The sequence below is a fragment of the Stenella coeruleoalba genome, assembly GCF_951394435.1.
Source record: "Stenella coeruleoalba genome assembly, chromosome: 1".
Classification (NCBI taxonomy): Eukaryota; Metazoa; Chordata; class Mammalia; order Artiodactyla; family Delphinidae; genus Stenella; species Stenella coeruleoalba.
Genome location: NC_137169.1, coordinates 100,740,387 through 100,757,079, shown reverse-complemented (window position 1 = coordinate 100,757,079; position 16,693 = coordinate 100,740,387). Strand labels below are relative to the sequence as shown.

At 35.7% G+C, this 16,693-nt stretch overlaps 1 protein-coding gene across 2 annotated transcripts in view; it reads right to left on the bottom strand.

The window, feature by feature from the left end:
• SYCP1 (synaptonemal complex protein 1) overlaps window positions 1-16,693 on the bottom strand; it is a 160,434-nt gene that overhangs the window by 115,756 nt on the left and 27,985 nt on the right. For both annotated transcript variants that reach the window (XM_079902544.1, XM_079902545.1), the window contains exons 12-15: window positions 16,435-16,543; window positions 7,502-7,596; window positions 6,813-6,997; window positions 5,523-5,590 (exon numbers count right to left, since the gene is read on the bottom strand). In XM_079902544.1, coding sequence (XP_079758670.1) covers window positions 5,523-5,590; window positions 6,813-6,997; window positions 7,502-7,596; window positions 16,435-16,543 — 457 coding nt within the window. The remainder of the gene's footprint in view (window positions 1-5,522; window positions 5,591-6,812; window positions 6,998-7,501; window positions 7,597-16,434; window positions 16,544-16,693) is intronic.

The following is a 16,693-nucleotide window of genomic DNA, read 5'->3' as shown; positions in this document are numbered from 1 at the left end:
GGAATAGAAACATACATATCGATAATTACCTTAAATGTAAATGGACTAAATGCTCTCACCAAAAGACACAGATTGGCTGAATGGATACAAAAACAAGACCCATATATATGCTGTCTACAAGAGACCCACTTCAGACCTAGAGACACATACACACTGAAGGTAAGGGGATGGAAAAAGATATTCCATGCAAATGGAAACCAAAAGAAAGCTGGAGTAGCAATTCTCATATCAGACAAAATAGACTTTAAAATAAAGACTATTACAAGAGACAAAGAAGGACACTACATAATGATCAAGGGATCGATCCAAGAAGAAGATATAACAATTGTAAATATTTATGCACCCAACATAGGAGCACCTCAATACATAAGGCAAATACTAACAGCCATAAAAGGGGAAATCGACAGTAACGCATTCATAGTAGGGGACTTTAACACCGCAATTTCACCAATGGACAGATCATCCAAAACGAAAATAAATAAGGAAACACAAGCTTTAAATGATACATTAAACAAGATGGACTTAATTGATATTTATACGAAACTCCATTCAAAAACAACACAATACACATTTTTCTCAAGTGCTCATGGAACATTCTCCAGGATAGATCATATCTTAGGTCACAATACAAGCCTTGGTAAATTTAAGAAAATTGAAATTGTATCAAGTATCTTTTCTGACCACAACGCCATGAGACGAGATATCAATTACAGAAAAAGATCTCTAAAAAATACAAACACATGGAGGCTAAACAATACGTTACTTAATAACGAAGTGACCACTGAAGAAATCAAAGAGGAAATTAAAAAATACCTAGAAACAAATGACAATGGAGACACCATGACCCAAAACCTATGGGATGCAGCAAAAGCAGTTCTAAGAGGGAAGTTTATAGCAATACAAGCCCACCTTAAGAAACAGGAAACATCTCGAATATACAACCTAACCTTGCACCTAAAGCAATTAGAGAAAGAAGAACAAAAAACCCCAAAGTTAGCAGAAGGAAAGAAATCATAAAAATCAGATCAGAAATAAATGAAAAAGAAATGAAGGAAAGAATAGCAAAGATCAATAAAACTAAAAGCTGGTTCTTCGAGAAGATAAACAAAATAGATAAACCACTAGCCAGACTCATCAAGAAAAAAAGGAAGAAGACTCAAATCAATAGAATTAGAAATAAAAAAGAGAAGTAACGACTGACACTGCAGAAATAAAAAAGATCATGAGAGATTATTACAAGCAACTCTATGCCAATAAAATGGACAACCTGGAAGAAATGGACAAATTCTTAGAAATGCACAACCTGCCAAGACTGAAACAGGAAGAAATAGAAAATATGAACAGACCAATCACAAGCACTGAAATTGAAACTGTGATTTAAAATCTTCCAACAAACAAAAGCCCAGGACCAGATGGCTTCACGGGCGAATTCTATCAAACATTTGGAGAAGAGCTAACACCTATCCTTCTCAAACTCTTCCAAAATATAGCAGAGGGAGGAACACTCCCAAATTCCTTCTACGAGGCCACCATCACCTTGATACCAAAACCAGACAAAGATGTCACAAAGAAAGGAAACTACAGGCCAATATCACTGATGAACATAGATGCAAAAATCCTCAACAAAATACTAGCAAACAGAATCCAACAGCACATTAAAAGGATCATACACCATGATCAAGTGGAGTTTATTCCAGCAATGCAAGGATTCTTCAATATACGCAAATCTATCAATGTGATAAACCATATTAACAAATTGAAGGAGAAAAACCATATGATCATCTCAATAGATGCAGAGAAAGCCTTTGACAAAATTCAACACCCATTTATGATAAAAACCCTGCAGAAAGTAGGCATAGAGGGAACTTTCCTCAACATAATAAAGGCCATATATGAGAAGCCCACAGCCAACATCATCCTCAATGGTGAAAAAGTGAAAGCATTTCCACTAAGATCAGGAACAAGACAAGGTTGCCTACTCTCACCACTCTTATTCAACATAGTTTTGGAAGTTTTAGCCACAGCAATCAGAGAAGAAAAGGAAATAAAAGGTATCCAAATCGGAAAAGAAGAAGTAAAGCTGTCACTGTTTGCAGATTACATGGTCCTATACATAGAGAATCCTAGAGATGCAACCAGAAAACTACTAGAGCTAATCAATGAATGTGGTAAAGTAGCAGGATACAAAATTACTGCACAGAAATCTCTGGCATTCCTATACACTCATGATGAAAAATCTGAAAGTGAAATCAAGAAAACACTCCCATTTACCACTGCAACAAAAAGAATAAAATATCTACAAATAAACCTACCTAAGGAGACAAAAGACCTATATGCAGAAAATTATAAGACACTGATGAAAGAAATTAAAGATGATACAAATATATGGAGAGATATATCGTGGTCTTCGATTAGAAGAATCAACATTGTGAAAATGACTCTACTACCCAAAGCAATCTATAGATTCAATGCAATCCCTATCAAACTACCACTGGCATTTTTCAAAGAACTAGAACAAAAAATTTTGCAATTTGTATGGAAACACAAAAGACCCCGAATAGCCAAAGCAATCTTGAGAACGAAAAACGGAGCTGGAGGAATCAGGCTCCCTGACTTCAGACTATACTACAAAGCTACAGTTATCAAGACGGTATGGTACTGGCACAAAAACAGAAAGATAGATCAATGGAACAGGATAGAAAGCCCAGAGATAAACCCATGCACATATGGACACCTTATCTTTGATAAAGGTGGCAGTAATGTACAGTGGATAAAGGACAGCCTCTTCAATAAGTGGTCCTGGGAAAACTGGACAGGTACATGTAAAAGTATGAGATTAGATCACTCCCTAACACCGTACACAAAAATAAGCTCAAAATGGATTAAAGACATAAATGTGACGTCAGAAACTATCAAACTCTTAGAGGAAAACATAGGCAGAACACTCTATGACATAAATGACAGCAAGATCCTTTTTGACCCACCTCCTAGAGAAATGGAAATAAAAACAAAAATAAACAAATGGGACCTAATGAAACTTCAAAGCTTTTGCACAGCAAAGGAAACCATAAACAAGACCAAAAGACAACCCTCAGAATGGGAGAAAATATTTCAAATGAAGCAAGTGACAAAGGATTAATCTCCAAAATTTATAAGCAGCTCATGCAGCTCAATAACAAGAAAACCAACAACCCAATCCAAAAATGTGCAGAGCTAAATAGACATTTCTCCAAAGAAGATATACAGACTGCCAAAAAACACATGAAAGAATGCTCAACTTCATTAATCATTAGAGAAATGCACATCAAAACTGCAATGAGATACCATCTCACACCAGTCAGAACAGCCATCATCAGAAAATCTCGAAACAATAAATACTGGAGAGGGTGTCGAGAAAAGGAAACACTCTTGCACTGCTGGTGGGAATGTGAATTGGTACAGCCACTATGGAGAACAGTATGGAGGTTCCTTAAAAAGCTACAAACAGAACTACCATATGACCCAGCAATCCTACTACTGGGCATATACCCTGAGAAAACCATAATTCAAAAAGAGTCATGTACCAAAATGTTCATTGCAGCTCTATTTACAATAGCCCAGAGATGGAAACAACCTAATTGTCCATCATCGGATGAATGGATAAAGAAGACGTGGCACATATATACAATGGAATATTACTCAGCCATAAAAAGAAACGAAATTGAGTTATTTGTAATGAGGCGGATGGACCTAGAGTCTGTCATACAGAGTGAAGTAGGTCAGAAAGAGAAAGACATATACCATATGCTAACACATACATATGGAATTTAAGGGAAAAAAATGTCATGAAGAACGTAGGGGTAAGACAGGAATAAAGACACAGACCTACTGGAGAATGGACTTGAGGATATGGGGAGGGGGAAGGGTGAGCTGTGACAGGGCGAGAGAGAGGCATGGACATATATACACTACCAAAGGTAAAATAGATAGCTAGTGGGAAGCAGCTGCATGGCACAGGGAGATCGGCTCCGTGCTTTGCGACCGCCTGGAGGGGTGAGATAGGGAGGGTGGGAGGGAGGGAGATGCAAGAGGCAAGAGATATGGGAACATATGTATATGTATAACTGGTTCACTTTGTTATAAAGCAGAAACTCACACACCATTGTAAAGCAATTATATTCCAATAAAGATGTAAAAATACTAATAAAAAAATAAAATAAACAAATGGGACCTAATGAAACTTAAAAGCTTTTGCACAGCAAAGGAAACCATGAACAAGATGAAAAGACTACCCTCAGAGTGGGAGAAAATATTTGCAAACAAATCAGCAGACAAAGGATTAATCTCCAAAATATATAAACATCTCATGCAGCTCAATATTAAAAAAAAAAAAGACCCAATCAAAAAATGGGAAGAAGACCTAAATACACATTTCTCCAAAGAAGACATACAGATGGCCAAGGAGCACATGAAAAGCTGCTCAACATCACTAATTATTAGAGAAATGCAAACTACAGTGAGGTATCACCTCACACCAGTTAGAATGGGCATCATCAGAAAACCTAAAAACAGCAATTGCTGGAGAGGGTGTGGAGAAAAGGGAACCTTCTTGCACTGTTGGTGGGAATGTAAATTGATGCAGCCACTATGAAGAACAGTATGGAGGTTCCTTAAAAAACTAAGAATAGAATTACCATCTGACCCAGCAATCCCACTACTGGCCATATACCCAAAGAAAACCATAATTCAAAAAGACACACGCACCCCAATGTTCATTGCAGCACTATTTACAATAGCCAGAACACGGAAGCAACCTAAATGCCCATTGACAGACGAATGGATAAAGAAGATGTGGTACATATATACAATGGAATATTACTCAGCCATAAAAAGGAACGAAATTGGGTCATTTGTTGAGACGTGGATGGATCTAGAGCCTGTCATACAAAGTGAAGTCAGAAAGAGAAAAGAAATATCGTATATTAACGCATATATGTGGAACCTAGAAAAACGGTACAGATGAACCGGTTTGCAGGGCAGAAATTGAGACACAGATATAGAGAACAAATATATGCACACCAAGGGGGGAAAGCAGCGGGGGGTGGGGGTGGTGGCGGGATGAACTGGCGGATTGGGATTGACATGTATACACTGATGTGGATAAAGTTGATGACTAATCAGAACCTGGTGTATAAAAAAAATTATGTATATATATATATATATATATATAGAGAGAGAGAGAGAGAGAGAGAGAGAGAGAGAGAGAGAGAGGGAGAGAGGGAGAGAGAGAAAGAAAAATAAAAAAGACTACAAAACATCTGTTAGGCTCCTTACAATTCTAGGTATGTATGAACTGCATAATGAAACTGAAAAGTCTTTCTTAAGATTTAAATTTTCTATCTTTGAAAAATCAAATTAATAGTTACCAAATAATCACTATTGGTAAATGATGGAGGAGAAACTATATTTTATTCTGAAATAATGTTGATGGTTTTATAATTGGTTAATATTATCATGTACATATGTTATTCTCTAAAACTTACCCAGATCACTTGATTTCTTCTGAAGCTCGATGGTAAGTACTTTCAATTGATCTTCACTTCTTTCCAACCTTGTAAAATATATTAGTTCATAATGTAAAATATTCTTTTAGTCAGAATTCATCTAGTAACTAAAACTGGTGCAATTTAGCAACAGTATATCTTTTCATAGATTCACTCATTCAATTATTACACATTTCTTGACAACCTACTTTGTGTCAGATAGTGTAACATTTCAAAACAAGATATTACTATTATACATACATAGTTGTGTATTAATTACATCTACATAAACCCTCAAACTTATTGTCATGATTTAGCTCTTAGCTATTGATGATAATCAAATTAATGCATCCTAGAACTTTGAAAGAGATTGAGTACATAACTACTATTATACTGAATTCTGCCTTAGGAACAATATATGAGAATTACCCAATTCACTTAACTCCACTGGCTTTCCATTTCCTCATCTATAAAACTGAGGTAATTGGAACAGATGACATCCAAAGTCACTTAAAATTTGAAAATCACCTGGATAGGTCAATCAAGAATATACAAGATTAGCTGAGCTAGAATATCTAGTTTTCCTTCCTTCACTATACACAAGCAGTAGAGAAGAAACACTACTAGGCCCAGGTCATGACTTCAGAGAGAAGCTTATTCCTCTCTTTCATCTTCCAGACTTAATTAACCCTTATACTAATGGGACAAAAATAATTACCTAGGCCTCATAACACAACTTCATATAAACATTTCCTTAATACAAAGTACTGGAAAACAGATGAAGTTTTTAACTCAAGTTTTAGAAAAACTATTTAGATGAAATGCAGATGAATATTTTATATATACCTAACCATATTCATTAATCCATTGATTTATTAAAAATGTTTGAGTACCTACTCTGTACCAGGCTAGTTGCTAAATTTATAAATCACAAAGAAGGTTACAGACCCCAGTAAAAACAAACCAACAACCTAGGAAGTTATTTCTATTTAATAACCCACAGTTAATTAAATATGTGATATCACTGCATCAGCCCTTATGAGCTTGTCTATATTGCTTAACTCTATGAAAAGCATGCATGGGAACTATCCTAGAGAATACCTGCTATCTTTTCCTGGGATACCTGCCTACCCAATACAAACTCTTAAAATGTGTTCCCACTTTATATATAAAAAAGAGACTTGGTTATAGTTGTTATAGGAATTACAAGCCAGTTGTCAATGAATAGAAAATGGCACTGAATATTAGAAGTAAATTGCTTTTATTCAGCTAAATAAGAAGTATTTTTACCTTTGCTGTTCTGTTGTCAATAATTCTTTCAAGTTGCAGGTAGTAGTTTTAAGTTCAGTAACCACAAATGAATGGGCAGCTTTAGCTTCATTAAATTCTTCCATTTGCGCTTCTTTTTCTCTAGTGAGCTGATATATTTTTTTTGTTGCTATTTGTAAATCTTCCTCTAAAGCCTTTTGAGTACTCTAAATGAAATAAAGTACAAAAAAAACCCCTATGAACCAAGGGCCTTAAGAAAAAAGGCTGAATTCATCTGCTTTCTGTAATTCACTGCCTCTCCCTCCCTCTCTCCTTATCCCTTCACCCCTCCTCTACTCCACCCTGGCCAATCTGGAGTGCCGCACCCACTACTCTTATTTCAATTCACCATTCCTCCAAAGCCCACCTATACTCCCAATCCCTCCATGGAGTCTTCCTAACCAATCCAGCCCATAATGTTCTTTCAATTCTTAGAAACATTGTAGAATTTTTGCCTGAATCATGTTGGTACCTAGCATAGTCTTGTATTTGTTATACTTTTGATGTGTTTTTATCAAATGTCTCTAAACTATAAGCATTTGCAGACAGAGATTGTATCTTCTCTGTTTGAAGCTTCAGGTCCTTGTACATAGTATTAGCATTCAGTAAATATTTGTTGACTGACTGATGGTGTGAGAATTATCACACACTAATCAGTTTTTAAATCATACCACACTTCTTTGCAAAGACATTTTAATATCTTCTAGTTCTGATGTCAAATGATCCTTCTTCTCATTTGATTCTTTTAAGCTTTCATTCTGTAATTCTAAAAAAGAAAGTTGTAGATAGGTAATACTTAATAAAAAATACATACCAAGAAAACAAATTATTTGTAACAATTACTTTTTCCTCTATTACATACTCCAAAATGAGAGAGAATTATGCATATACAGATGCACTGATATCATCACCTTTTACTGATCTTTCAAGATTGTTATTGCCCAAGGACTCAAAGGTGAATATATAGGGACATTTTGTGCTACATTTTTTAGTACTAGCTAAGCATTAGAAACAACCTAAATATCCAAAAGGAGACATTAAATTATGGTGATACAATGGTATATCATGTAGCCAGCCACTGTAAATGATGATATAGATGTTTATTTATTTATTACTAATTTGAATATTCATAAAAATCATAGAATAAAAAGGGCAACTTAAAAACAGTATTTATATAAATAGTACATGTGAAAGGAAAGAATACACATAAAAATCTCAAAAGTAATTTGTCTCCTAATGGTGAAATTATTCATGATTTTCATTATTCCCGATCTTGATTTTTATATTTTTCTAAATAATTGCATTTACTTATTTAAATATTATGAAAAAAATACTGACTCCACTTGATAGCTAAATATTTACTAAATCCTAAGTGCCAGGTGCTAGTTTATATGCTTTACACATATGCAGTCACTTTTCAACCTCATAAAAAACACTAAGGGAAAACAGTTCATGCCCGTCTCTGGGTTCAAATTATTCTATTTCCTTTTACTAGCTACCTACACTTGGGCATGATACTTAACCAATCTCTCTCTACTTTTCCCACATGTAAAATGATAGTTATTCATATCTTGAAGAGTTCCTGTTAGGATTACACACGATAATGCAACTTAAAACATCTAACCACAGTGTTTTCTAGCATATAGTCAACAAATGTTAAATACTATTATGATGATGGTAATGATGGTATAGTGTATACAGAAACTGGACCTTAAAATTCAAGGTATTTACAGTACAACTGGGCAGGCAGACAAATAATCAAAGATAAGTGCTGATGGGTAGTCACTAGAAATTCTGGGAATATATCAATACATAGAGGGGACACCAAAGCTTAATAGGACCAGTAACGGTTAGAGGTAAGGGGAGACAGACATAGAGAGGGAAAGTTCCAGAAAATGACAGCTGGGTTGAAACATTTGAAAGCCAGTAACAATTAACAAGAGTAATGGGAGTTGGGAGAAAATCACAAGAGATGTGAAAGAGCATATACAAAGGCAAAAATGGAAGAGACAGGATGACACATTCTGCAATCTAAAGGAAATATATTTCAATAGCATGAAACTTAAAGTATGAGGGAGAAATCATAGCAGATATGATTGGAAAAATAATGACAAAATCATAACAGGATTCATATAACTTGCTCAGAGGTGTACGCTTCCTAAGTCATGAAAAACAATGAAGGATGTTAAACAACAGAATAATGTTCCAGGTTTATATTTTTTTTAAATTCCAATCTCAAAATCTGTGTAGAAATGAAGGGGCTAGTGCTCCAACTCTCAGAAAAAAATAGGAAAAGTAGATCTGGAAAGGGGGCAATGATAACTAAAGGTTGTCTATTATCATACTATTTATAATGGTCTGTCAATAAGTGTCTCCTCTGAGAAATCATAATCACAAACTAGTACTTAGGCATGTGTGGGAACAGAATATATGCTGCTTGAATATCCTAAAAAGCTCCAAGCCAAAACTTAGTTTGAAGTTCCCCTAAGCTCCCCCAGGATTCCAGAAGCTGCAAATGTAAATTTCCTCTGTAAAAATATACTTCCAGTTCAGGCCTTAAAGAATTTCCACAGCTGAAATTACATGACCTCACAATCAAAATTCACAAGAGTAAACAAAGCACTACGAGCAAAGTCAGTAGAATGAACAATAGACAGACTTTGACCTGACTGTAAGATTTCAGATGTTAGAATTACTGGCTGTAGAATTTAAAAAATAAGTATTATATCATTTTTAAAAACTAAAAGAAGGAACTTCCCTGTCAGTCCAGTGGTTAAGACTCCACGCTTCCAATGCAGGGGGCACGGGTTTGATCCCTGGTCGGGGAACTAAGATCCCACATGCCGTGGGGTGCAGACAAAAATTTAAAAAAAACAAAAATACTAAAACAAATAAGGGGACTTCCCTGGTGGCGCAGTGGTTGAGAGTCCGCCTGCCGATGCAGGGGACACGGGTTCGTGCCCCAGTCCGGGAAGATCCCACACACCATGGAGCGGCTGGGCCTGTGAGCCATGGCCACTGAGCCTGCACGTTCAGAGCCTGTGCTCCACAACGGGAGAGGCCACAACAGTGAGAGGCCCGAGAAAGAAAGAAAGAAAGAGAGAGAGAGAGAGAGAGAGAGAGAGAGAGAGAGAGAGGGAGGGAGAGAGAAAGAAAGAAAGAAAGAAAAGAAAAGAAAAGAAATAAGGAAGATGTCCTAAAACTATCTAGAAATGACATATAAAATTGAAACTGACAATTTCACTGGGGTAATAGTGAGGTATGTCATTCAAACAAACATTCCTCTAAAAAGGAATAAAAATTCAGGATCAAATATTAAGAACATTAAAATCACTAAACTCCCAACAAAATAATAAGAAATTACCAGGCACAAAGTGAAGGGAAAATAGAAACTTAGAGAAGTAAGATAAGTACAAAACCTGCTTTTGCCTCAGGGGAATTTGCAGGTCTTGGCAAAGCTGGACTTTTGATTTGAAATTATGATGAAATGAGAAAAAGAAATATGAAAATCCAAAGACTATATAAGGTAAGAAGCCCAAGAATTAAACCTTTGTACAATAAGATAGAACAATCATTATATGTGGAGGGAGCAAAAGTAAACAAACTCTCAAGCAAATCTACAGCACAGGTTCACATCACCTGAGTGGTCCAGTTAATCCCAAGCCATGAAACGGACTTAAGGTGGGTAGAGCTACCATGCACATGGTAAAAGTAAATAGGAATCCTCCAAAGAGGAAGTTAAATTACTTACATACTAGGCAAGGCTTACAATACTTACAAATTTTTTCAAGAAAAATAATAAACATGTAGTCAAAGACAACAAGGCACCCCAAAAAACAAGGCTAAATAAATAAAACAAAATCTGGGCTAAAATATATCAGAAACAAAAGACAGTATGAGGCCCACAAACATTTAAGATAAAGAATTATCAGAAAGAAACTATAAAATAGCTATTCTTAGTATATTTAAAGAATAAAAACCTTGAAAATAATAAGAAACAGAAAATTATATAAAGTAGAATAGCAGATTTGAAAAATAAGTAAGAATAACATCTTAAACATCTTAATAACTGAAAATAAAGTTGGAAGAGTTCATAGTGGGTGAGAAACAAATGAAGAGAGAATTAGTGAATGACAAGATAGGTGAAAAGAAATCGTCAAGAATAAGGCACAGAAAAGCAAAACTGTGAAAAGATGGAAAAGAAATTAAGAGTCACAGAAGATAGAGAAAATTAACATGATTTTTATTCAAAGTTCCAGAATGAGAGGAAACAGAGAATAGAGCAAATATAATGTTTGAAGGAAAGCAATAATAAAGGACATTAATTTACAGATTCAAGAAGCTGTAAAATAAGATTAAGCATATATCTTAACATATCATACTGAAAATGCTAAAATATCAAAGGCAAAGAAAATCTAAAAAGCCACAATAGAGGGAAAAGCTAACTTATATTCAAAGGTTCAACAGTTTGGTTGAAAAATGACACAAAGGAAGCCAAAAGAAAGCAAGATGCTACCTTCAGTGTTCTAAAACATATAGTTTTAACATATAGTGTGCCAACTAGAAATACATATCAAACAAAAAAATCCTTTCCAGATGAGAATGGATAAACAAACATTCAGACAAAATCATCACAAGAATATGCTCACTAAAGCATATTCTAAGTATTACTCTTCAAGGTGGAAAGAATATGATCCAAACAAAAGATCTGAGAATTAAGAGGAGGGATCAAAATCAAAATGGCAGAGTAGGAGGACACGAAACTCACCTCCCCACGAGGAACACATCAAAAATACATTTATACGTGGAACAATTCTCACTGAAAACTAACTGAAGAATGTCAGAAAAACTCTTGTACATCCAAGGCTGTAAGAAAGATCCACATGGAATCCAGTAGAAAGGAAAGAGAAGCAATCAGATCGGGACCTGTGCCCCTGTGAAGAGACACGGAAAAGGAGGGGAATCCTCCTTGGGGAGAGAGCAGTTCAAACCACGTATTGGGCACCTCAGCTCTCAGGTCCAAAAGTGGGAAGACAAGTCCCCTAAGCTGGTTAGAAAACCAGTGAGACTAACAAGGGGGCTGTAAGAAACCTAAACTCAACTTGTGAAGAACTGCAACACTTGCTTACTCCTGAAACAAGGCAGAGAAAGCAAACTGAAACTGCACTGTACTCTGTCCCATTTCCCACAACTTCCACAGTGTGCTACCCAGCCTGAGCCAAGTGCCTGCTCAGGCTTTGCTTGCTTTGCCCGCAACTCCACACTAGGTAAAGGGCTGCTGTGGCTGACCGGAGTGCTCAATTGTGAGGGACTATGCCAGCCCAAACACAAAACAGCATCTGAATAGGGAGGAGCATCCATTATCAGCACTTAAAGCAACAGTACATCAGAAGCGGTCCCAGGCTCTGACTACAGCTGACACCACCACAGCCTGCACCCAGACCCACACAGAGCACCCACACCAGCCCTGCCTACTCTGCAGTCCAACTCCAAACTAGGGTGAGGGTTGCAAAGGCATTTTAGTCCCATCTGAATGGGGCAGGGACAGCTATTAATGGTGCTTACAGATGCAGCACATAAGCAGTCCAGACTCTGACTGTGACCAGGGATGCCACAGACCATACCCAGACCCACGCCGAGCACCTGCACTGGCCCCTCTTGCTCCAGCACTGCTCTGCATGGGGTAAGGGTGCCAGTGCTGGGAGGGAAGAGCACACACTTAGAAGGAACAAAGACAGATCAGACCAAACCCTTAGGCTTTCTCCTTGAGCAACTTGAGACCTGACCCTGCCCCCAGTAGGCTGGTGTTGGCCACTTAGAAAAGAAACCCCAGCTCACAACTGGCTCTGGCTCTAGTCCCTCCATCTCCAGCCCAACCTCTTACCAAGGTGATAGCTGCCAGCACATGCTGGGAAAAAACACGACTCACATCAGATCCCACTCTCCCACCACAACCAATGGGCACACTCAGACTCTCCCATACAAGAATACCCCTTCAGGACCTCAATGGGTAACTTTTTCACCTAATTTCATCAAAACAGAGAAAGTTAAGCAAAATGAGAAGACAGATGAATTTCTTTCAATCAACAGAACAAGAGAAAAACCCTAAAAACAACTGTTGAAACTAATAAATAATTTACCAAATAAAGAGTTTAAACCATTAGTAATAAGAATGCTACCTGAATTAGAGAAAAGAACAGATGAACACAGTGAGAATTTTAACAAGAAACAAGAATATATAAAAAAGAAACAGTAAGAACTAAATAATACAATAATTAAATGAAAAACACACTACAAGGAATTAACAAGTGACTAAGTGATATAGAAGAATGCATAAATGATCTGAAAGATAGAAAAATGTAAATCGCCCAATCAGCAAAAATATTTTCCAGCAAAAATGCCAAAAAAGTCCTAAAAATAACGTTAATCAAACAATATGTAAAATTGAATAAAATAACATAAAAATAATAATAAAAGTAGATTCATAACCAGGGATAAAAAGTTAATATTAGAAAATTAGGTTTAACATTAGAAAATAATCACTAATAAATTAAAGGAAAAAAACATATGACAATCTCAATATATGCCAAAAAAAAGCACATTTGATAAGTCAATATCCATTATAAAATTCTTTGACAGTAATTCTCTTCCAGAAAGCAGGGATGCAATAATAAATAATTGCATTCCCCATAATTAACTTTGTGCCTGACACAGAATAGAAAGGAGGTTAATAAAAGTTGAACAGATGAAAGAATGAGTAATTGTTTGAAAGTGGTAATATACATCCAAAAGAAAGTTTCCAACTGCCTTCCAACTGCATTATACATGGAATGTAGGACAATGTGCCGCTTCCATTCAAAAGGATAGCAGAGGAAGTAGAGACTTCAAATTTGTTAAAGACAGAAGGTAAAGAAAACTTTCATTAATAGGTTTTGAGGGAAAAAAATTTTTATATGCTACATAAGAAGAGCAAGGGTTTCAAAGACAAAGTTTGGAAAGTAGAGGAACAATAGGAGGTTAAGACAGGGAGAAAAGCCAACGTTGATAAGAGAATGAAAAAAGGTAATGGGTTTTAACCAAGGATGACTGATATGTGGCCTCATGAAAAAACCCAAACCCTCTCCAAACAGCATCCTATTTCAAAGTATAGTACTCTTAATACACAGAAAGAAAATAATCAAAATTTTCTCCCCTTAAATTTATTTCTTAAATCTCTGATCACTGATACTCTTTAGCAGGCAACAAGTATTGGCAAGAGACAAAAATTAGGTAATAGCAAGAAAATATTAAAAATTAGCTGATCATAATTCATTTAAATGGATAGTTCCAGGCAGAATGAAGTAGTCTGTAACAGAACAACTCTCATGCTGAAAATAACTAGAAAACACGAAACAAACCAAAACAGAAAGGACAAAGAGGCTAAGATTCCTAAGAAAGAACTCCTGATAACTGAACTGACAAAGTGCAGCTGACATCTGCTGATTCTGGGTATGAGCAAGAGGTCTAAATGCTGCCTTGGTCCCAGCAGAGGGCCACTGCCAGGGGATAAAAAAAAGAGCATAGTTTTATTGGGTCTCAAAGAGCTGAAGAAACAAAACTGAAGACTCAAAAAACCTCATAAACTTGACTATTTCCCTTCATTCAGCTCAGCCTCTAATTGCATTATAGTAGTTAGCCCACCACACTCCCAATTTCTCTCTAGCAAACAGAAGACAATATCTCCAGAGCCTCTAACTTTTCTTGTAACAATGTATGGAATTCAATCAAAAAATTACTGGGCACACCAAAAGATAAGGACAAATCACTAAAAAGTAAGACTGTAAAGGAATAGAAAGTAGAATGGGCTGAGGGGAGGAAGGAAGGGGAGTTACTGGTTAATGGGTACAGAGTTTCAGTTTTGCAACATGAAAAGAGTTGCAAGAGTTCTGGAGATAAATACTAGTGATGACTACATAACAGTGTGAATGTATCTACACCACTGAGCTGTACACTTAAAAATGATTAAGATGGTAAGTTTTATGTTATATGTATTTTATCACATTTTTTAAAAAGAAACAGACCAACAGGTAAGCCAGATATTGAAATAAAAAGAAAATAGCTATAAAATATCAATGATTAATATATTCAAAAAGGATGAAATGTCATTTTTAAAAGAGGAGAATTAACCGGAGAATTGGAATCTTAAGAAAAATAATTGAGTGGAAATTTAGAAGGAAAAAATATGATTAAAGTTAAGAATTCAGTAAATGAGTTTAAAACCAAATTAGACACAGCAGAAGGCAGGGTTAGGTAACAGGTCAATAGAAGATCTCTAAATTGAAACAAAGAGAAAAACAAATGGAAGATACATACATATGGGAAACAATGAAAAGTAACTTAAATGAATATATTTCAGTGGTTATGAGTCTGCAGAATCACATTGTATTAGTTATTTATTACCAATAAGTTGTTTCCAGTTTATATAAGATTAAACATTCATTCATCCTAACACGTATTAAACTCCTATTATATATACATAGCAATATGCTGGGCACTAGAGTGACAAAGATATTTAGTGAGACAGAGTGCCTGCCCTCAAGACACTCATGGTCACAGGAGACACACAAGTAATGCTTAAGCCACTCTTAACAATAAGGAGTTCACTAGAATTTAGCCAGTAAATTTGGAGAGGAGGTAGGAGGTTCATTTTGGACAGAGTAAGTAGCCAAAAGCATGATGGTGAGATAGGAAGAACATAAAAGGTAAGGAAGTTAAACAATTTCAGTATATCTGGAGTATAGGATATAGTAGTGACCGTAAGATGAAAGGAGCAGGCATAGGTTAGCAGGAACTAGATAATTATTTGCCACATTTTTAAGAGAAAGGTGAAAAATGTCACAAGACCTCTATGATGTTCTGAAAGGGACATAGTATTTCACAAAGTATATGCCTTTCAAGTGCCTTACTAGTTGAACAAGTTTGAAAAATACTCAATAATAATATAGTCTAAACATTACATGACACTAAAGATCCTTCATAATCTGATCCAAACATTTTTTTTCCAGTCTCATTTACCTGAGTTCTTTAAGATACAGACACACCAATCAGTGTTTCAAATATACCCTAATTTTCACACTTCCATGACTTGCACAAGCCATTTCTTCTGCCTACACTCCCTCCTCCAATTCATTGTCTAGTGAACTTTTAATCATCTAAGGTTTAGTTTAACTAACAATTTTTTCTAAATGTCTTGCTCCAAGAATAATTAATAATTCCCTCCATAGTGCTCCCAGAGTATTCATTTATTTATAAGATGTTTGAGTGCCTAATATATGCCAGGCACTTGGAATGCATCAATGAACAAAAAAAGACAAAGATCCTTGTTTTCATGGAGCACCTTATTGAAACTCTGAAGAAGGTGACAGTATGAAAAGGGATAAGAGGAGCACATATACTTTGAAAAATCTTCTTAAGCGACTATTATTCCCTCCTCCAACTGTTCCAACCTAGGTGGAGAATTACAGCATTAGAAAGCATTACAAAAAAATTGTAATGAAAGCTAAATTTAAAACATAACAAGAGGAATACATAAGACATTCTTATATTTTCTTATATAAATTCTTACTTGTCTTTTCCTCTAATTGATTAACTTTATCTCTGGACTCCTCTAGCAGAAATGTTAACTCTTTCATTTTATTTTCTTTCTCAGTACTTTGGATCAATAGCAGTGATACCTAAAATGAAATATTTAAATAATACATTATAGATATGAAAAATTAGATATGACACCTTAGCATTTATCATTATCTGTGATTTTTTTATGTACTTGCTTATATGCTTTTCAGCTGTCTGTGCCTGGCATTTAGTTATGTGCCTGTACGATA